Source organism: Chanodichthys erythropterus, chromosome 2 (genome assembly GCF_024489055.1).
Source record: "Chanodichthys erythropterus isolate Z2021 chromosome 2, ASM2448905v1, whole genome shotgun sequence".
NCBI lineage: Eukaryota > Metazoa > Chordata > Actinopteri > Cypriniformes > Xenocyprididae > Chanodichthys > Chanodichthys erythropterus.
Genome location: NC_090222.1, coordinates 32558161 through 32580703, shown reverse-complemented (window position 1 = coordinate 32580703; position 22543 = coordinate 32558161). Strand labels below are relative to the sequence as shown.

General features: G+C 38.1%; 1 protein-coding gene across 16 annotated transcripts in view; it reads left to right on the top strand.

Moving 5' to 3' along the window:
* Window positions 1-22543, top strand: part of slc4a7 (solute carrier family 4 member 7) — a 52707-nt gene that overhangs the window by 5753 nt on the left and 24411 nt on the right. For 6 of the 16 annotated variants that reach the window (XM_067410308.1, XM_067410321.1, XM_067410329.1 and 3 more), the window contains exons 1-7: window positions 136-600; window positions 10480-10561; window positions 16816-16959; window positions 17065-17203; window positions 18653-18813; window positions 18899-19087; window positions 20841-21254. In XM_067410308.1, the coding sequence (XP_067266409.1) occupies window positions 538-600; window positions 10480-10561; window positions 16816-16959; window positions 17065-17203; window positions 18653-18813; window positions 18899-19087; window positions 20841-21254 (1192 nt within the window). In that variant the 5' untranslated portion in view covers window positions 136-537. Of the gene's footprint in view, window positions 1-135; window positions 601-9448; window positions 9500-10479; window positions 10562-16815; window positions 16960-17064; window positions 17204-18652; window positions 18814-18898; window positions 19088-20840; window positions 21255-22543 lie in introns of those variants that run through there. The other 10 variants (XM_067410382.1, XM_067410372.1, XM_067410289.1 and 7 more) reach the window with 5 other exon arrangements.

Genomic DNA, 22543 nt, shown 5'->3' with positions numbered 1-22543 from the left:
GCATTGGCATGCTATCCTGGCTTCCCAGGCCATGTATAGCTCCAGTGCTCGTGGAAAAACACATGCACGCTCACAACAACACACCCTCACACACTGAAACGGCTCTCGGATATAAATATCGGCTCTTGTTTAGGTCTTTGCAACCAGGAGTGAGACCCATCCGACGTCAGCATAAGAAGTGTGCACTGGCAGAGACTTGCAGGATTCTCTCTCACTTCTGCTTCCTTGTCAGAGTGACAGATCTTGGTAGAAGCAGACTGCCATTTTTTAGGAAATGCGTGGACTTCCTCTTCCACAGATCCTGATTGTAGCTTGTCATTCCTTTTTGCTTTTTTAACTACGTTTTAATGCTTTAGGTTGATCTTTTGATCTTTGGTTTTAACATCTTTATCTAGCGGACCATATTTATGAGCCAGCTGAATAATCAGTATCTCCGGACCTGAGTGACTGCATCATTGAAGCCCTTGCGGTCTTAAGTGCAGTTTGAGTTTCCCCAAGTGACGAAATTTTAAAGTTCCTCCCCAGGGTCTGTGAAAAATGCAGGATTTCTGGGGAGATGTTATGAATTTGAGGACCACCAGAGGAGCTACGATATTCTCGGTATGTCTTTTTTTACTCACTGTTGTGTATCTGGCCTAATGCAGGTTTTTTTTTTTTTTTTTGAGCTTGGCACATGATTTAGATTCTGCGTAGCTCATCGAATATGCTTTTGCTTGGTGTTAGTGTTTGCTCTGTGGGTTCTGTTTCAAAATATTGCTTTAAGAACAGAGTATAGTGTGTTTAGTGTGACATTTAATTTACATGAGAGTGAAATTGGGTGGCATTCTGATGAAAAAGGGCAAATCATGTCAGGTCTCAAGACACCTTGCCTGTCATGTGTCCTTATGGTATTCTAAGTCCACTTTGTACCCTTTGCTGCGTTTTGCCCTTTGGGGTGATATCTGATGCCATGGCACTCAGGAATGCTTGGACAGTGGCCCGTAGTGTGACAGAGCCACCTTGGGTTTTTTTAATACACTGGACTGTACTGGAATGTGCTGGAAGAGAACATACTTATCTCACATCTCATTGCATAATATAGTCTAGCTAAACCTTGATACACCTTGATTGCTTTATATATTCCTTTATACACCGTGGTAATAAAATTGCCAGTGGCTAGTCAATTTTTTAGTTACTAGATATAAAGATATTAGATAGTCATAAGTGATATCAGAAAAGCACATTCTAAAGATCAGTCAATCAGGCATTATATTATGATATTATGATAATCAAGCCTTATTTAATGATATATAGATATTTTATGATATTAATGATCTATAGAACTTAAGTAATTAGAACTAAAAGTTGGTAACCATGTTTAAATGAAAATGTATGAATGCATATGATTTTAACTAAACTGGTGGTGGTGCCAGTGCTCGAAGTGGGCCGGTACACTTCTCAATATTTATCTTTAGTGTACCGCCAGTTTTCCTTGTGTACCGGCACGTCCAACATGTTGCATGTATGAAAGCCCACTGCGCTCTCACTTCTCCGTTTTGAATCGAACATCGGGAGTACCGGCACTTTTATTTTTCAACTTCAAGCACTGGCTGGTAGGGCTGGGCGATGTATCGAATGCTTTTGTCACGCGCATTTCTTCAGTAAAGCCGGTTCCCTGATTACCGCTAAATCGCCATCACCTGCTTTCAAATGAAGCGGCATTTAATAGACAGAGCCGTAGTTCACTGATAAGACACGCAATATCGCGTTCAATATCGATATGTATCGCCGTCGATATTGAACGCGATATTGCGTGTCTTATCAGTGAACTACGGCTCTGTCTATTAAATGCCGCTTCATTTGAAAGCAGGTGATGGCGATTTAGCGGCAATCGGGGAACAGGCTTTACTGAAGAAATGCGCGTGACAAAAGCATTCGATACATCGCCCAGCCCTACTGGGTGGTGTTTAAGACATTATTGTTCTTTCAGTGTTACTGAAAAAACAAAAAACAATAAAAGCCTGCTAATAAGTTAATAATACTACTGCTAATTCTACTACTAATAACAAAATAAACGCATTAAGGATTGATGAGCTGCTGGGTTCATGAATATTACGTTGTCTGCATTTGCTCGAACTGATATGCTGAAATCAAAACGGACAATAATAGGGGAGCACCAGCCAATGAGATTGCTGTTTGCGCATTAGTTCCGCCCATTACTGGAGAAACTGGAGGTTGCATTTGTTTGTTCTTAAAGACTTAGAATAATTCCAAATGTACTATGTTATTTTGACAGGAAAATAAAGAATATCATTTACATGTAGCGTGTCAAATCCGCATGGTTTGTAAGACTTTCTTGCTCTCTCTCTCTCTCTCTCTCTCTCTCTCTTTATGTGCGTAAGAGAAACACTGAGTGCTCTCAGGTAAGTGATGGTGAGTGTGTGCCTTCACATTAGAGTTTAGGATGCTGTACATTAGGGGTGTGACGAGATCTCGTGTCACGAGATCTCGCGAGACTAAACTGTGACGTGATTTCTCGTTGAGGCGAAAAGTAGTGATGTTGCCATGACAGAGTGTTAGGATGATTTGGAAAGAATATGCCACCGCTACGTTTACATTACGCCTCCACTGTCGTTTTGCTTTGTATTTAAATAAAAAACATTTAATTAAGTTGGATAACGATCGCCGCAGCTCCATATTTACAGAGTACGTGCGATCAATGAAAGTGAAAGTAAACATGAGCGCACATTCAAACGCGCTTTCAATACCCCGCATTTTGAAAGCGGCTCCCTGATGAATGCAAATATCTCTCAATATGAAAGCTATTTTAGGCTGGGCAGTGTAGTTGTAACCATCTCTTAGCTCTGTATCAAAGAAAAATTTTGGTCTTATTTGCACTTTGAATATTGAGAGAGTGCGATTATGGTTGCACTTATTGTAAAGTGTTACCATAAAAATGAATAACAGTTTTCTCTTAATCTTATTAAGTCTCATTGTTAGTTGATGTTAATAAACGAGACCTTATTGTAAAGTGTTACCATTTTTATTTATACTGTCTTTATTTCTATGATCAGTTTGTGGAAAGGAGTTCAGTTAGGAGTAGGCCTGCACGATAAATCGTTATAAAATCGCGATCTCGATTCACCCTGTTCAAGATTTAATTTTTAAATGACTTCGATTTAAAAAAAATAAAAAAAAAAAATCAGCCTTTATTTTGAAAGGACCGCTCTTCACCCTCAGCCAACGACAAAGCGCCTGTTCACACCAAACGCGAATAGAGCGTCTGGCGCGAATGATTTCAATGTTAAGTCAATGTAAAGACGCGTTTACGCGCACTGGACGTCTCGCGGCGCGAATGAGGCGTTTCGCGCGAATGGTGCTTTTTGTGCATTTAGCGTTTGACGCGAATTCGCGTCTGACGCCCGAGTTGAAAAATTTGAACTTTGGTTAACGCGGCGCGAATTTATGCCAATCAGGAGCCTGCTTGCTGCTGTGGCGGCAGGCCCGTCCGAAGTCACTCATTCAAAATGGAAGAACGACTGATATTATCAGTGAGCAGTCACACAGAGATTTATGACAGAAGTTCATACTTCAGACAGGAATAAGAAGGCCCTCGCTTGGAAGAGTGTCGGTGAGGAGATTGGGCTACCTGGTAATTTGGACACATTTCACTTTTGAGTCACGTACACGTTTATCGACCCGCAGCCTTCCCGCGACGCTGACTCCTACGCCGCTTTTCTGCTCTCCAGAGCAAATACAAACAAAGCGGTATCTCTCTCGATGAACGCACGATCAACATCAGCCATCTTGCAAACAGACAACCGCCTAGCACTTGCCCCTCCCACAAGAAGCGGATTTCGCCTCGGACGCGTGTCAATTTCGCTTCATACGCTTGTTTTTTACGCGCGTCTATTTCGCTCTAGACGCGCGAATGCATTCAAAATGTTCTAGCGGCAAACTAGACGCGGTAGACGCGAATTTGACGCTCTATTCGCGTTTGGTGTGAACGCTAGTCTCGTGTTTCACTCGTCAAGCGAGCGCGGTAGTTCTATATTGAAGCCTCTACAGGCTTGTGGTGATGTGCAATGTTCTATAGGTGCCAAAACAAATATTTTTGGTACTTCCAATTTGTTTTGTTTTGTCATGGTTCATGTGTGCAATAAACATTACATTTCATGAGAAAAAAAATCGTTGTAGAGAATCGTGATATCAATTCTAAGCTAAAAAATCGTGATTCATATTTTTCCCAGAATCGTGCAGGCCTAGTTAGGAGGTCAAAAGTTGTAGAAAGTTATAAATCATGTACAGTAAGGTCTGAAGGGACTGAAATCACAGGAGAGAAGCCAGTTAGTTGAGTTAGTGGCAAAACCTTTTACAGTACTTGAGTATTGTTGTCTTTTACTGCATATGATAATTCATACTCAGAAAGTAGAACTGAAATGACATTGATTACAAGATGATTAGTTAAAACATTTCAAATACACCTGCAGAATATTTTTTCTAGTCACGTATTTCGTCATCTTGTCTCGTCTCGTGAACACAATCTCGAGTCTCGTCTCGTCTCGTGAGATGCCTGTCTCGTCACACCCCTACTGTACATCCATTGAGATGAACTGAAGTAGAGCGCTTTAAGGATCGCTGGAGTTGGAGAGCAAAAATCCAAGCGCTTAGTCAGGTTGTTCGATGAGTGCTAAACTTAGCATCTAACTCACACACTGGCGAGTAAAATCTAACAATTTATTAGCCAATGGCTAATGTTAGACATCATTTAAAGGAACACTCCACTTTTTTTGAAAATAGGCTCATTTTCCAACTCCCCTAGAGTTAAACAGTTGAGTTTTACCGTTTTCAAATCCTTTCACTGATCTCCCGGAAATGGGAAGCCTCAGTTGCCGCTTCACTCGCTGTCTCCTCGTGGAAAGGTGAAGTTTTTCTTTGGCTCGCTCATCTTTCTATGAATTCTTGAAAAACTGTAATATTGAACTTTGTGCATCCACCATTGTGCGTGAAAGTTCATTAACATGCGGTGGCAAAGAAAATGACAGCGTAGGCTACGCAAAACAAGTTAATCATAACCAATAAGTTTACCATATTTGTGGCAGGGAGGTGGTTTTGCAGCCTTGGCTAAAAGTAGTATACATGAGACTAGATAATGATCTGAGATGTCATCGCTCTGTTGCAGAATTTCAAAGGCATCAATCGATTCCATGTGAAAATATTAGATCTGAAGTATGATAATAATTAGGTCAAAGTACGACAATGAGTGGGTCTTGACACGTGTTGTCTAACTCTTTTTCATTATCTACATGGACATTAAAATCACCATCAATTAGGACTTTATCCGTAGCCAGTACTAACTCCGATAGAAAATCAGCAAATTCTTTGATAAAGTCTGTATGGTGCCCTGGTGGCCTGTATACAGTAACCAGCACATATGTCAAATGGGATTTGTCACTTACATTACATAACGTTACATAAAGCACCATCACTTTGAAGGAATTATATTTGAAAGACTTTTGAGTAATACTGAAGATATACTCAAAAGATTACTATAAATTACAGCAATACCTTCCCCTTTGCCTTTCCAATGCGGCTCGTGTCGATAATAGTAACCTTGAGGCGTGGACTCATTTAAAGTAATGTAATCGTCTGGTTTTAGCCAGGTTTCTGTCAAACACAGCACATCTAGATTATTGTCTGTGATAATATCATTTACAATAAGTGCTTTTGAAGAAAGAGATCTAATATTCAGCAACCAAAGCTTTATCATTTGTTCATCAGTATCTGTTTTTTATTTGTTGAACACCAATTTTTTACTCTTAAATGAGTTTGTGAGGGTTTTATATATATATATATATTATATAATATATATATATTTACTAATTCAGGGTACAGACACTGTCTCTATGTGATGATATATAGAGTTTATATGTGTTGGGATTTCTAGGACTTCTGTGATGTGAGAAAGCTAGCAGATGGTCGGTTTAGCCGGTCTGTCTGCTTCCTAACCTGGGCCCCAGTTTATCATGTTTCAGCTCTAAGACTGTGCCATATTTCTAGAGAGAAGAGCGGCACCATCCCAGGAGGGATGAATACCATCTCTTTTCAACAGGTCCGGACTGCCCCAAAATCTTTTCCAATTGTCTATGAACCCTATATTATTCTGCAGACACCACATAGACAGCCAGCCATTGAGTGATGATAGTCTGTTAAGTATCATATCACTCCGACGAACAGGAAGGGGTCTAGAGCAAATTACAGTGTCTGACATCCTACTTGCGAGTTCAGACACCTCTTTAATGTTAATTTTAGTGATCTCCGACTGGTGAAGTCGGACATCATTAGTGTCGACGTGAATAATAATCTTAGAGTATTTACGATTAGCATTAGCCAGCACTTTTAAATTTGCTTTAATGTCTGGTTCCCTGGCTCCCGGCCAACATGTGACTATTGTAGCTGGTGTCTCTATTTTCATGTTCCGTGTAATAGAATTGCTAATAACTAGGGCACTTTCAACAGGATTCTCAATGACTGCGTCACTGAGTGGGGAGAACCTGTTTGATGTTCTAATTGGAATGGAAGAGCGGTGTTTTGCCCCGTGACTATGCCGTCTCACAGTCACCTGGTTGCCCTGCTGTGCGGTCTCTAAAGCCGGAACCGAACAATGTACGGAGTTAACTACGCTAGTCGCATCCAAAACAGCGTCTAAAGCCCTTACATTCTTACTATCCTCGAATAAAGTTTGAATGCGTGTCTCTAATTCTGAGATTTTTCTCTGTCAACCTGACTATTTCCCTGCGTTTATGACATGTTAATCCCTCGTCGCTGACAGAGAAAGCTATACTGAACATGTGACAGGCAGTGCAAGTAACAATAAAAGGAGAGGATGACATAACTCACCGTGTTTGTAGACTGATCTGACTCACCGGTTGTTAGATGGACTCGTAGAAAAAGGAGCACAAAAGAAAAAGATGGTAGGCATGGATAACAAGTTAACAGGCTAGCAAAATGATAACGCATTGTGATAGAGATTTAGATTAAAAGAATAAAAAGCCAGCGATGTCAGATTAATGTGATAGGCAATATTAGACAATATCAGATATCAAAACAAAGCTATACGGAGATACAGATGCAAACCACTATGAGTAGTGAAGCAGACAGGAGCAGTTAGAGTAACAAATCAACAGTTCCTTCATTTTTTATTTTTATTTTAAGCAATCAGGAATCTGGGGGGCCAGACATGTAAATATAACGAACTCATATCGAACATTGACCCCAAAACCGAGGTACGAACTGAACTGTAAATTCTGTGTGCCGTTACTCCCCAATTATGTATATTAACCATGTTTTATAGGGTAAAATCTATGAATTCTATGAAGTCTGATGTCATGTGTCAGTTTTCGGGTCTAAATGCTCTATCACTTGCCAAATGCATAGAATAAACAGTGCTAATATAATCTTGTCCACTCTATGATTTCAATAAATTTACAAGTCATCAGGCATCAGTACTTATAATACAGAGGTGAGATGATGGTTCAGTACTTGTGAAAACGTGCATAGAAAATAATATAGTGTTTAAAATAAACACTGAATATCCTTTTTTTATTGGTGTAAATTCTTGACAATTTGGTCTCTGTTGTTTTCTGAGAACTTTTCTGCTTATTGGTATTTTGATGTTACCTCATTGTGGTTCCTTTCTCACATTGTGATTGCCAATTTATTACGCAATTGAATGTTGGTTATGGCAGAATTTATTTTTACACTGTGCTCTTTTGAATGAGCTCAGAAAAATGTGCCCTGAAATAGTTTAGGGGTAAGAATAGCTGTGAATGTGATCTGACTATGGTTACATCATCCTTGTCATGCAGCTGACCAGAGGGCGCAGTTGCATCTATTGTTTATTTTACAGTTCTAATATGCAGTGATAGTCGACTTGTTGTCCAACAACCAACTAGTTGGTTGGTTGATTCATCGGCCATGCTTTTATTAACACGCTGACATTGTTCTGTCCCAAAGTTTTCTTTCTTGTAAAAGTCTAAATAAGGCATCACACCATGGAAGTGAAGTTTAAGATTCCCATGTCAAGTTAAAATAATCTAAAATTTTAAATGCATCTGCATTTTGCTTTTTGTTGCACTTTGTATAGTTGTTTTTGAGCACAAGAATGAACACATCTTACATAAACACCCCTTAAAGTTGCCACAAAATGAAAAATCACCCAATCTTAAGTTTTCTTAAGTAGTTTTATTATTGGGAACGATTCACCCTTGCATACTTTTTTTAATCAAAATGTCATTACTTGACCTTCTGGTTAAACATCAGACTGCAGGCTCACATTCAGATCTATCTCCATCCAATCGGTAACCGAATGATAGAAGTCCCTATCTATTTTTTCACCCATATGTACGTCACAATAAGGAATAAAAGATTTTTCACTACTTCCATTACATTGCAACTTTAAGCTGTTAGCATTTGGCTTCAGGTAAACCCGTACCAGTCTATTTCACTTGTCTTCCTTATAATAGATTAGTCAACTAGTCGTTTAGATAAATCTGATAAGTGTTACTTAATTTTTACTTAAAGTCTTGTCACAGCAAAGGATAAGGTTACTTAGTTTTCTCACAGACCTATGCTGCGTTCTGTCTGGAGACTTGGCCCGTGCAGCTGCAGCAATGGTAGGGAATTGTGGGAATTGGGGTATTGTCTGGGGAACTTAAACAAATATGCAGTAGAGGGACTCAGGCATAGTCCTGAGAATACCCTGGGTCGCATCTGGAAAAATGTCACATAATCACCATCTCCAATACTCCTGCTCCTTCTACACAAACCACCAAAATGTTCTCACAGACATGCGGGGATCTCTTGGGAAATTCAGGACAATGTTGTCTAGTGCGTTCTCTTGTGTCCCAAGCATACTTTAGGGTCCCTTCTAGGCTGCAAGTGGAAATTTTTTCTCAGTTCACAATAATCTTTGTGCCTGTAGATTGCGGCTTTGTCCTGATAAGAGAGAAAATGTAGTAAACTTGGATTGGGCCCAATTTAAGATCATTGTCTTTGTATACAAGTGAGTGGGCAGCATGTAATAATTAAAAATCACTCGTTTACATGGTCACCAAATGTGACTCAAACTATTAAATCGGTGTGGTTGGAAATAAAGTGCAGTAGACGTATTATAGACTGGAAGTGGACATGTGCAGCATGTATTTAAAAGAAGTTTAGTCTAAGCCCTGTCTTAGACAAAATTATACTTTATTGAAGTGTCCTGTGTCCTAGTCCCTCATGATGGAGCATCGATAAGCAAGGGCGGAGAAACCATTATCATTTGTGGGGACATGTCCCCCTCACTTTTTAGGAGATAATCATTATTTTTCAAAGACTAATGCCTTGATGTGTCCCCACCACTTTTCAGATCTTTCCTGCTTCCCTGCACACAACACAGGTGCCAACCGACAGCAGCTGTTAGTTGATAATATGGTTTCAAAGCATGTCTTATTTTAGAGACGTGTTATTATGGCCACAGGTAAAAAAAAAAATGAGATTTTTAAAAAAAACATTCTGAAGAAATAATGAATGGTGATTGATGGCAGTACATTTTGGTAACACTTTACGATAAGGTTTTAAAAGTTAACATTTGTTAACTAGCTACTTTAGTTAAAATGAACTAAGAATGAACAACACTTCTACAGCATTAATTAATCTTAGTTAATGTTAATTTCAATATTTACTAATACATTATTAAAATCAAAAGTTGTATTTGTTAACATTAGTTAATGCACTGTGAACTAACATGAACAAAGATTAATAAATACTGTAACAAATGTATAGTTCATTGTAAGTTCGTGTTAGTTAATACATTGACTAATGTTAACAAAAGAGACCTTATTGTAAAGTGTTACCCATATTTTTATATTTAGGTGTTAAAAAAATGATTAGCAGAACCGTTTTTGATACAATAAGTACATGATCTTTAGACTACAGCATTAAAAACAAATGCATCATGAATAATTTAATGAACATTACATTATTATTATTTATGCCACCACAATTTATGTAGGTAGCTAACTAATGTGGGATGAGTTACAGTACATGCCAAAGTTAATATTTTAGGTTAGGAGTTTGTTCCGGTCCCAAAATCTTAGTATGAGAAATAGTAACAGTGATGGTTGCATTTTCCACTAATTAGCTTAATATTTATGTGGACATGCCCTGTGTATTTCAGTTTTTAGTCAGTTTATGTTCTTGTTGGCTGAAGTAGTAGTGCTGTTCATGTGCTTTGGTTCACTTGACACAAAATAAACTCTAGTTGTTTATTTTGTGACCAGTTTCCTTCAGTTTTTGTCAAGGAAAGCATTGTCAAAAACAATAGTCTTAAACTCTAAACTATTGCACAATTCTCAGTTAGCCAGCAGTAACTGGAATGGCACCCTCTTGTGTTGCCATGGATTGTTTGTTTACTCTGTTGTGACATAAATTCATCTGTCTTTATCTCTCTCTTTTCAGGGCAATGATGAGGAAGCTGTTGTTGATCAGGGGAAAACCAGCTCTACCATCCACACAAACTTTGAAAAAGAGGAGCTTGAAAGTAAGTCACTCCCTTCTTTCACATAACCCCCTCCTTTCTTTACCCCTAAAAATCATATGCTTTTGTTTTTGTTTTCTTTTGTTTTTGTGTGTGCCGTCTTATCCTGAAGCATACCATCTGGTCTTTTGGCACATGGAGGTCTATAGTGAATATCTGCGGTTCTTTCACTCTTTACTTTGGGAATGTTTTAAAGCACAGTGATTAAAACCATCCATCCCCTTCAACCTCATTTCACTCTTTGGCTGAGTTCAATGAGGTTTTAAACCTTAAACGTGTCTTAAACCACCCCCCTTTTCCCTCTGAGGGCTTTCCCATGGGCCAACGGCATGTTTCCAGGTGATCTAATCCTGCTATCAGCCTTCTGCATGTGTTCTGGAAGCTCGTGCATGTTGGAAAGGAGGCACTGGGTGTTTGGTAACAGTGCTTTGCCAGATGAGTAAAGCAAGGAATGTCTTGAACTCTCAGGAACTCGGTCTTAAAGTGACTCGTGCATAGTGTGAGGGGGCATATGACCTACATCTGGCTCTTACAATTATGACATTCAGAGTCTGGGAATGGATTCCCTTAATATAGCGTCAATGGAAAACAAAGCTGTGAGTAGTGGCTGTTATGTACTGATATATACATAAATAATTCAGTTCAACATTAGACATACACAAGTTGTAATGCTCATTATATACTTAATCAGACCAATTTAATGCTGACAAATGTTTTCTTTGTTAGTGTTAAATTGGTTTATTTATGTATTATTATTTATATGTTTAGTTATTAAGTTAAATGTTAGGTATTATTTATGTATTTCTATATTGGGGTGTGCGATACTACAAAAAATGTCTCCATGATCTGGTTCTGAAGAAGAAATATCATAGTATTTAGCAACACAGCGGTAGGGTTACGCTCACGTGACATTGCAGTTGAACATTTTATTTGCACGCTGTTCTGACAAGCTTTTCTGAGTACGTACACCTAAAGCCCACGCACACTAAAAGCCTGTCACACAGCGCGCGAGTACTGAACTTGGTTGTCTTTCGCATCTTATTAAACTTAAACTGTCAAATACACACAAGGTTTACCTAAACAAGGTCAGTTATGTCTTAAAGGGATAGTTCGCCTAAACTTAAAAAGAGAAAAAAAAATTATCCCATGATTTACTCACCCTCAAGCCATCCTAGGTGTATATTAGGCTTGCTGAGATAGTCGGTTGTTACCGTTGTTGCCGGTGTACACCATGGCCCCCCAGCGTTGATTTAAATTTTTAGAGTAATAAAAATCATTTAGTTCAGTTAGAGAATAGACACTACAATTAAAAACTGAAGGTGTCTGCTCAATTCAGCGTGAGCCGAACAAGAGTCGCAGCACAGATCAGCAGCAGGAGTCAGATTTTACCTTACTTCGCCCATTTTGCCTCACTCTTGACTGACAAGACGATGCCAGAAGGTTTGGTTTCAAAGCAAAATGTAAAAGCACCTATTTAAGCGAGTTTGTCATTGTACTGTTTTGTTGTTGTGTTTTTCATTAAGAATAATAATGAACCCACCTTTAAAACTCTATAATAGTATAAAAATAGTCGAGTTCTGGCAGAAGAGTAACCTCTGAAAAGGTCTTCCAAACTTAAAATTTTCTATAAATCTTTTCTATTTTAATGCATTTTAAAATGTAATTTATTCCTGTTATGGCAAAGCTAAATTTTCAGCATCATTACTCCAGTCTTGAGTGTCACATGATCCTTCAGAAATCATTCTAATATGCTGATTTGGTGATCGTGAAATATTTCTTATTGCCTCAGTTGAAAGCAGTTATCTTGCTTAATATTTTTGTGGAAACCATGATTTTTTTTTTTTTTTTTTCAGGATTCTTTGATGAATGCTTTTATTTTTTATTTATTTATTTATTTATTTTTTCAAAACGACTTTCAGGACAGGTTTAAGCTTCAGACACTGTAGTGCCAGAAGCTTAAATCTGTCCAAAAGGTCGTTTTTGTGATATGATTGTAACGAGTTAAAGAGGGAACCTGTAAAAAGTAGCATGTACGGGCTGTGCTGCGCTGGCCTCCCGCTTACTTTAATAGCATTACGATGGATTAGACAACAGCTCAAGATCTAATTAATTAAACTGGGCCTGCTCGGGTCATGCATTTGTGCCCTCCAGTATTAACTGCACTTTCTATTCCTCACATAAAACACAATTTCGCACTGAACATTCTTGTTTGTTCTTTTTCACTTTTTTTTTGACAGCCAATGTAATTTTAAAGCTTCAGTCCGTAACCTTTTTTTGTTAAAAATGAATCAATTTTTGAGCAAGTACATAACCAGCCAGTTTTCAAAACTATCTCCTCACCTTAGCTCAATTCACAACGGTAAGCTTGTAATAATGTTTTATAATAAGAGCGGTACTGGTGGGTTTCTGCTGGAAATTTGAGCTTGTAGCCGTTCCTCTGTGCATCATTACATCACGTCTGTAAACAGAAAGGAAGGAGTCCCAGCTATCATGTGAGAATCCTGCTTAAAGCGGATCATTTATAGCCTTTTCTCACAGCAGCTGAAATAATTAAACTTATCATTTTGATGGCGAATTGTAATCCAGAAAGATCCAAATGACAATCATCAGTGACAACTGGAGATTCACCCGTAGTCAAAAGCAAAAGACGTCAGACTGCGGAGTAGCTACGGAAATTGAGAATCTACAGGTAACGTTAAATACACACTAAATACACATAGTCACGCAATGCTAATGTTGTTAACATGAACAATTTGAGAACAAAGTATAACAGTAATAATAATTTGCACGATTTGGCATGATCCGAGCTAAGCGATTGTTAGATTTAATCATCATTGGCAGCGCGATTTATTGTAGGCCTAATGCTTTTTTCCTCAGTTGGTCAGAACAAAAGTGGCAGACATGTTAACTTACTTGTTCAGATGACATTTTCCGGTGAAAATTCTTATTTTGGTCATACTTCCAAGACTTCCAAGTAGAATCTGTTTCCGAAGTACAGTATCCACACCGATGTGGTGACTGACACCAAACATTAGATTCATCTGCACTGAGGAGTCATGCTGATACACAACGCACGTAACAATAATAATTCTGCATATAACTGCAATTTCAGGTTTCAAACAAAGATGTCGACAAAGAGGCAAAACTTACGAAAAGCAGCTTTAAAAGAAGTAACAGTAAACCCTTTGCATATTATTCGGTATAATCAATGATTATAAAAGCATATTTCTTGCATGGCATCATTTCCTTGAATATTTACTCATTTAACTCTGTTAAAGGGGTAGTTCACCTCAAAAATGAAAATTATCATCAATTACTCACTCTTATGTCATCCCATGACTTATTTATTTCCATGAAACAAACATTTTTTTAATAACAAAAGAAGTTATTTAGCACACTGCTCTTTTCCGTACAATTAACATAAATGGTGACTACAGCTGTCAGTTGATTTTCAAGCCAATATTTTCAATATTTTATATATATATTTTCAATATTTATATTAAATTATTTAAATTTCAGTCTGTTCTTCACACAAAGCTAGTGTGTGGTTTCAGAAGAATTGGACTTTAGTGCATGAATCTTATAGACCAATTTCATTGTCCCTTTTGTGACCCACATGAGAAAAAAAGTCAGGTTTGGAGTGACATGATGATGAGTAATTCGTTTTTTTTTAAATATTGCTTTAAATTCTAGACCTCAGACAGGATTTCTTTAACTTTGTTCATGCCTTTCTGCCAGACACGTGTAATGATATGATCGTAACAGACGTAGGTCAATGAATCATGTCATTTTGGTGCCAATTTTAGCTCCTCTGCTTCATGTGCTTTGATATCTTTATAATGTTGTTCTGTGTTTTTCCTGCCAACTGAGTGCCTTGGCTGATTATTGTAATTAGTAGGACCAGGATGGGTTTTCACAGGCATGCAGCTTTGCAGAGGGCTGTTGTTTTGTATCTGTTGTTTAGGGGAGTGTTGAGATAATGTGGGAGGAAGGTTTAGTATTGGTCGTCCCACCTCCACCCCCCTTTCCATAGTTGTTGCTTTGTTGTTGCCACTGTTTTCTTCTACATCTAATAAATATGGCTCTGTTTTGTATGTAATCTAAAACCAGTAATTGCCATTAGAGACTCAATTTAGATTTAATGATGTGTTTTGGAAACCTTTGACCCCAGTGTGTGTGGAAAGTCAACAGTGACTCTCTTCAGCTGGGGAATACATGCTTTGAAGGACTGATGCACATGAGATAAGTGATTTGCAGGTTTGGTGACGCAATTGCGTTTCCTCTGTGTGTTTGAAAAATTTGCAAGATGTTTTCATGAGCTGTTGAGGCTGTCAAAGTGTGTACTTGAGTTTCAGCCTCCCATGCATTCTCCGCATACACAAGCGTGTGAAATTGGTGTAGACACTGCAGGCGTTTGCACAGACCACACATGTTTTCGCACACTTCCCACCCTTACACTATGAGCACTCCCTGCACAACAGCCAGCTGAATGAAGTTAGGTTCAAATTGCTTGGAGTTTTCTTTTCTTTTTGACATCATACTTGTGACGCACACAGCTTCTGCTTCCCAGGAATTTGCCTTAAACACAAAAACTCAAGCATGGGTGGCAGATTTAACTTTTAAGCTTTCCTTAAAGCACGTCAGAGGCAGTTAAGATGTTATTTATGTCTGTTAAGAGCATGTCGGTTTTCATGCACAGTTTTTTCAGATTGAGTTTAGGAGGGATATAGGAAGTTTGGGATATGTGTACTGGAACATAAGAGAACTTGTCATGTGTTACTCAAGGTGTTTTGTTTTAAAAATAGAGTGTTCTGGGTGGATATACAGGTACTATGTTAGTTACCGGTATTGAATGATATTGGATATTTAAAGGTGCCATCGAATTGAAAATTAAATTTACCTCGGCATAGTTGAATAACAAGAGTTCAGTACATGGAAATGACATACAGTGAGTCTCAAACTCCATTGTTTCCTCCTTCTTATATAAATCCCATTTGTTTAAAAGACCTCTGAAGAACAGGCGAATCTCAATATAACACCGGCTGTTGCGTAACAGTCGGGATCATTAATATGTATGACCCCAATATTTGCATATGCCAGCCCATGATCGAGGCATTACACAAGTGCAGCCAGTATTAAAGTCTGGATCTGTGCACAGCTGAATCATCAGACTAGGTAAGCAAGCAAGAACAACAGCGAAAAATGGCAGATGGAGCGATGTTGCTAATGTACTGTTAAATGTGGTTAAAGTTACCATCGTTTCTTACTGTATTCACAGAGACAAGAGCCATCGTTATTTTCATTATTAAACACTTGCAGTCTGTAATTCATAAACACAACTTCATTCTTTATAAATCTCTCCAACAGGGTAGCATTAGCCGTTAGCCACGGAGCACCATCAAACTCATTCAGAATCAAATGTAAACATCCAAATAAAAACCATACTTACGCGATTAGACATGCTGCATGACGAACACTTTGTAAAGATCCATTTTGAGGGTTATATTAGCTGTGTGAACTTTGTTTATGCAATGATAGAGTCGAGAGCTTGGGAGGGGGCGGAGAGCGCAAGCAATTAAAGGGGCCGCAGCCTGAATCGGTGCATTTCTAATTATGCCTCAAAATAGGCAGTTAAAAAATCTATGGGGTATTTTGAGCTGCAGCTTCACAGACACATTCAGGGGACACCTTAGACTTTATATTACATCTTGTAAAAAACGTTCGATGGCACCTTTAATTGTGCATGTCTATTTCCCCTATTTTTACATTTAGATTACTATGGGCATCATCTAACACTCACTTAAAGTTTATATTTTGAGAACATTAATAATTTAATAACACTTCTAAATGTAATATTTAGCAAATCTCAAAATGAATATCAATTTTTCTAACTGTACATTAGAATATTGTGATGCTTAAACTAGCTTGTAGCATCTGTATTTCAGTTTTAGTGTTTTAGTTTAAAGTTTTTAGACAAAATACTATGCCCTTACACACACAAACCTGTGCTTTGTATTAGTGGATGGAGTCCATGTGTTTTGGGTAGATCATGTGCATCATTGCACATTGAAATGTGGCTCAAGATGTGCTTATTCCTGAGATAGGCAGTTCAGACAATAAATAATTCAGCTTGTGTGTCTGGAACACTGTTTTTATGTTATATTTGATCTCTTCCTTTTGTTGTCCATAATGGACCTTAAAAGGACCTCCTCTCACATGCATTACAGGACAGGTGGATAAAGTCTTTCTCTTTACAGGTCACAGGGCAGTTTATGTGGGCGTACATGTACCTTTAGGAAGACAAAGCAGACGTAGACATCGCCACCGTGGTCACAAGCACCATCGGAAAAGGAAGGACAGAGGGTCTGAGCGAGAGGACGGGCGAGAATCGCCATCGTACGGTAAGAATAACAGTCTAGAATGTCTCTATGCAGCTAATTTTTATGAAGAAATGGTAATAATTTCCTGTTCATTCTTGACTGTCTCTCTCTAACTCATGTCTGCAGACACTCCTTCACAGAGGGTCCAGTTTATCCTCGGCACTGAGGATGATGATGAGGAGCACATTCCTCATGACCTCTTCACTGAGCTTGACGAGCTGTCGTTCCGTGATGGAAACGCTTATGAGTGGAAAGAGACAGCCAGGTGAGGACACAAAAAGAAGCCTGAGAGTGCATGTATGTCAAGTCATGTCAAGTCACCTTTATTTATATAGCGCTTTTTACAATGCAGATTGTGTCAAAGCAGCTTTACATTGATAACTGGTACATAATTTGGCTGCACAGCAGCCCTTAAATAATAGTGTCAGTGCAGGCAGATCAGAAGCACTGCTGAATAAATGTCAAGAATACTGTTGAATATCAAGTGTCCCCAACTAAGCAAGCCAAAGGCGACAGCGGCAAGGAACCCAAACTCCATCAGGTGACATCAGGTGGCAAACAAGTGGCAAATAGCCTGGTTCCTCCCAAGGTTTTTTTTCCTCCATTTTAACACCTTAGTCGGTGGGCCAGTTCTCCTCTGGCGAACAGTGCTTTGTTACAATCAGGTTGCTATCATAAGTCTGATAGGATCGCAACAATCAAAGTATTTATTTCAGTTCAGTATGTATTGGGTGTTCTTGTGTGTACTGATTCATTGGAAACTGCTATACTACATATATTTCCCAAATTATTAATTAGCTGATAAGTATAGAGTGGTTTAACAGACTAAGTTAAGTACTGTATATAATGAAGTTAATAAATATGTCATGGAAAGATGCAATAAATAAATAAGGCATGAAATATACTTTTAGGCTAATTTATTGTTTAAAACATTACATTATGTATTCAGTTATTTTGTGATTATTTGATTTGTATTATATTGACTGCTTAATGTTATTTCAATGTGTATTTTATGAAGTTTTTCAGTTTAAGTCATATTTCAGAGGTGGTGTTTCACCTCCTTTGTTACATGAAAAAAAAATCTATTTCATGTTATATTTATTTGTTCCTACATTTTATTATACATATAAAATGAAATTGCATATAATTTAATTTATGTATATATGTGTGTGTGTGTGTGTGTGTGTGTGATGTATATATAATTTTTTATTATTATTTATTTATTTAATGTATAATGTCACTCCATAATAAGGGCCATTTTGTCATTATTTTCACTGGCTGATTAACAGAACAAAAGCGTACAGAATGTTTTCAATGGATAATGTGCTTTTTCTTTTAGTAAATTAAGTATGAATATGATATAAAACACATTTAATTTCTGATAATTTTTATTAATTTTGTTTAAATGTTATATTTTATATGCCCTATTGTATTAACTGTTCTCTAGACATGGACTTAAGCTTTGGTCCTAAAAACATAATGGTATACACTGGCCTCAAAAAGTATTTGGACACATTTTAAAATGTCTGAAAATCACTGCATTTAGACTTTAAAAGGACTTAAAAAGGTAGTTTTGTATGATGCCATTTCTTTTCAGGTTCACCACGGGTGTAGCTCATCACAGAAACTATGGACAACCTAAAAATTTGTCTACCAGAAAGTGTCAAAATACTTGTCTTAATTCATGGTCAACGTCAAATCCTTCTTGTTTCAGGTGGTTGAAGTTTGAGGAGGATGTAGAGGATGGAGGAGAACGCTGGAGTAAGCCCTATGTCGCCACGCTTTCCCTGCACAGCCTGTTTGAATTACGGAGCTGCATTCTCAATGGCACTGTCATGCTGGACATGAGAGCAAACACCATTGAGGAGATAGCAGGTAACATTTGGCTGTTAGATAAACCCTTTTATATCAGCATGAACACAATGAATGTCTAAAAAATAAAGTCTCTCTCTGCTCCCAGACATGGTATTGGACAACATGGTGGCATCTGAGCAGCTGGATGAGAGTTTGAGGGAGAAGGTACGGGACGCCATGATGAAAAGACATCACCACCAGAATGAGAAGAAGCTCAGCAATCGCATCCCGCTCGTACGCTCCTTCGCCGACATAGGCAAGAAACATTCAGACCCGCACTTGCTTGAGAGGAATGGTGAGAGCTTTTGCTGCGCTTGACTTTCTTTCTAATATTTACTCAAAGTAATTAGATTCTCTTTAATCAACTACTTATTGATCCTTTGTTCCTACTCAAAAACGAGAAGTGAAGGAAAGTAGGGGTGCATAGGGCCCTGTGTCCAGCAGTTGTTAAAGATGTCCGGCAGGGAGTATATGTGACTAGATGTTCTGTTCCTTTAGTGCTAAAAGCATTGAATTTGATTGTGAAGTGCATGGCGCATTTCATTGACTGATTTCATGCCATCACTGTGTGCTGTGTTGGTTGCATTTCTTGTATTTACTCACACCAAAATCTTCCTCAAGTAAGTGCTAAAGTGATGGTGTTGTCATTGTCAAGGCATGTTCCACAAGAAATGGAAGCTTGAACCAGCTGCGTGACAGAACCGCGGCGTTATACATAAAATAATTATGGGTTACTTTGGAACATTAGATATTTAATGATATTTTATAAATATTTATTTATTTATTTATATTGTCTTGACATCTAATTTTGATGAGTAGTGACATCAAATGCTACCATTCAAAAGTTTGGGGTCAGTACGATTTTCTAAAAACCAAGGCTGCATTTCTTTTATCAAAAATACAGTAAAAACAGTAATATTATGAAATTTTGTTACATTTTTTTTTGATTCTTTGATGAATAGAAAGTTCAAAGGAACATCATTTATTTGAAATGGAAATCTTTGCTATAATTAATTAATTATAATTATCCATTCAAATTAAAATATTAATTTCTTTTTATTAAGAAAAAATGTTACTGACCCCAAACTTTTAAACGGTTGTGTACTTGCATACAATTGGTTATTTAATATACGTTGAGCAGAAGTCAAACAACAAAATAAGGGATGGTTCACCCAAAAATGAAAATTTTGTCATCACTTTCTCACCCTCAAGTTGGTCCAAACCTGTATGAGTTTCTTTCTATGGTTGAACATTAAAGAAGATATTTTAAAGAATGTTAGTAATCAAACAGTTGACGGCAGCCATTGACTTCCATTAGTTGGAAAAAAATACTATGGAAGTCAATGGGCCCTTATCAACTGTCTGGTTACCAACATTCTTTAAAATATCTTCTTTTGTGTTCAACAGAGGAAAGAAACTTGTAGGTTTGGAACAGCTTGAGGGTAAATGATGACAAAATTTTCATTGTAGGGGTGAACTATCCCTTTAAATTGCTTGGATTCAGATATTTACTGAACAGAAAGTACTGCATATGTGGAACTAGCTACAAACCCAGTGGACATTTTTTTTTTTAATGTTCATAAGTTCATAACTTGTATAGCTTGAATAGCAAAAGATTGTGTTGATTAAATGTATTTTATCTTTTTCTACTTAGTTGAGAGTATTGCTTGCAGAAATAGGCTCTGTTCTGAAATGCTACTTGAGTGCTGCTTCTGTGAAACAGGCCTATCTCTGATACTCAGAGTTGAATGTGGGCTCTGTAATGGTTTACAACCAAAAACAAGCTAGCTTGATTTAGTAAAATCTTGACGATCAGCGTGTGATGGTCATGTCTCTGGGTGTTGATTCGTGACTGATTTGCACTTTCCGTTCTTGCTGCCATCTCACTTCCTCACTTCATTCTAACCTTCCCAACTCTCTCATCTCAACATTTTTGCCTTTATTTTATTCATCAATGTTATTTTATTCCATCAGCAGTCTGTTTACTTTGTTTTCCTCTCTTCATACTTTTCCTCATCCTTTTTGACCTCCTGCACTGGTCCCATCAGGGGAGGGTCTCTCTGCTTCCCGTCTGTCCCTTCTTAGACGTACCTACTCCACCTCCACTCCCCCCAGCTCGCGCCGTCCCTCCAGAGAGTCCCGCGGTTCCCGTTCCTCCATCATTCTCAACCTCTTTCTGCCCAGCCCCAACTCCTCCCCTGTCGCCACCCCCAACGGCTCCCCTTTCGCCACCCCTCAAAACACACCCCCTACCGCCCACCGCGCTTCATCACCTCTCCGCTCCCCAGGACCCTCTCAGCAGGGGCCCGAGCTGCTGGTGGCGCGGGGAGAGAGAGAGGACATTCCAGAGGTCGTGGTGTTCCCGCCTGAGGAGGAGGAGGATGAACTGCAGTCACGGTCTTTCGAGAAGGTGGTTCATGACCCGACCAGGCTGGCACAGCTATTGCCCCTACCGCAGTCAGGCAAATATCCAGCCCATCAGCATGATGTGTCACCTGCATGATACATTTGCTCAGCCTCTCACTCTTTTTATATTGTCATGAGTGTTTTTTTTGTTTTTGTTTTTTTGAAAGAAAAAAAAATATTATTGTCTAATATAAAATGAATAATGGAAATGTAAACCCAAAACCTCTCACCAAAAGCTTGCTAAACTCAAACTTTAGCAGGAAAGTATGTGTGCATGTGTGTGTATGTATGCACAAAATAAGCATAATTTAACAATAAAATACTTATATATTTTTTTCATTAATTATAAAAAAAAAATCTGAAGTCATGCATGAAAATAAATTGTATTTGTCAGTAAACAAATACATAGAAAAAATAAATATATTTGAAAAAAAAAAAATAGAAAAATAACATCCAAATAATCATATTATGTAATACACACTAGTTTCAACACATTACCTCCAAAACTCTCTCTCATTCTGTCCTGTCTCTTTCTGTCTTATCTCAGTCACAATCTTCCCTCGGTCACCCTGATTAGTATTTGAATGTCTTCCTGTGTCCCCACATGTTTTTCTTGAGTTTTCACAATGTCCATTCAATCATATGTTTTAAGGAGTGATTGACTATACCCATATGAGACAGTTCAAATTGGCACTCTTTTTTATCTTTCCCTGAGAATACACATATGCATACAGAACATCCAGTAACAGCATCTGCAAAGATCATAGTGGTTCAGATATTACTGTTGTCCTTGGTGTTTTATACTGATCTATAATGAAGTACAGTGGCCTCAAAAATATTTATATTTGCACCTCTTGCATATTAAATACGAAATATCTGATGATTTTTATTATTAATACACCTGTCTGGGTTTATTAAAGGTCTTCCACAATCGATAAGTTCGCAGATTTCTGCTTTAGTTATTGGGGCATATGCACACAAGAAACCAGAAAACGAATCACCACAAATTAAGCACACTATGAAGGGTGGTACTAATAAATTATGTCATGTTGAGGAGCAGAAAGCTTCCTGTGAAACTTTAGGTCACTGGCCTCTTGGAATACACTTAATTCCAGAAGTGTAAACTGAGCCTGTTGAAATGGGAGTGGGTGATGTCATGTTGTATATTGCTACATTCACGTTGGCAGAGTGTCCAGCTCGTGTACTCGCAAACCTCCGTTTTGTGCCTGACCAGGCCCTAACGAGGAGGCAGTGATATTAAACAATTGCAATGACTGATTTGTCTGTTCTACAGGGAAGACCATAGAAGGAGGGTCTTTTTTTGCTCCCTTTATTTTTAAGTTTG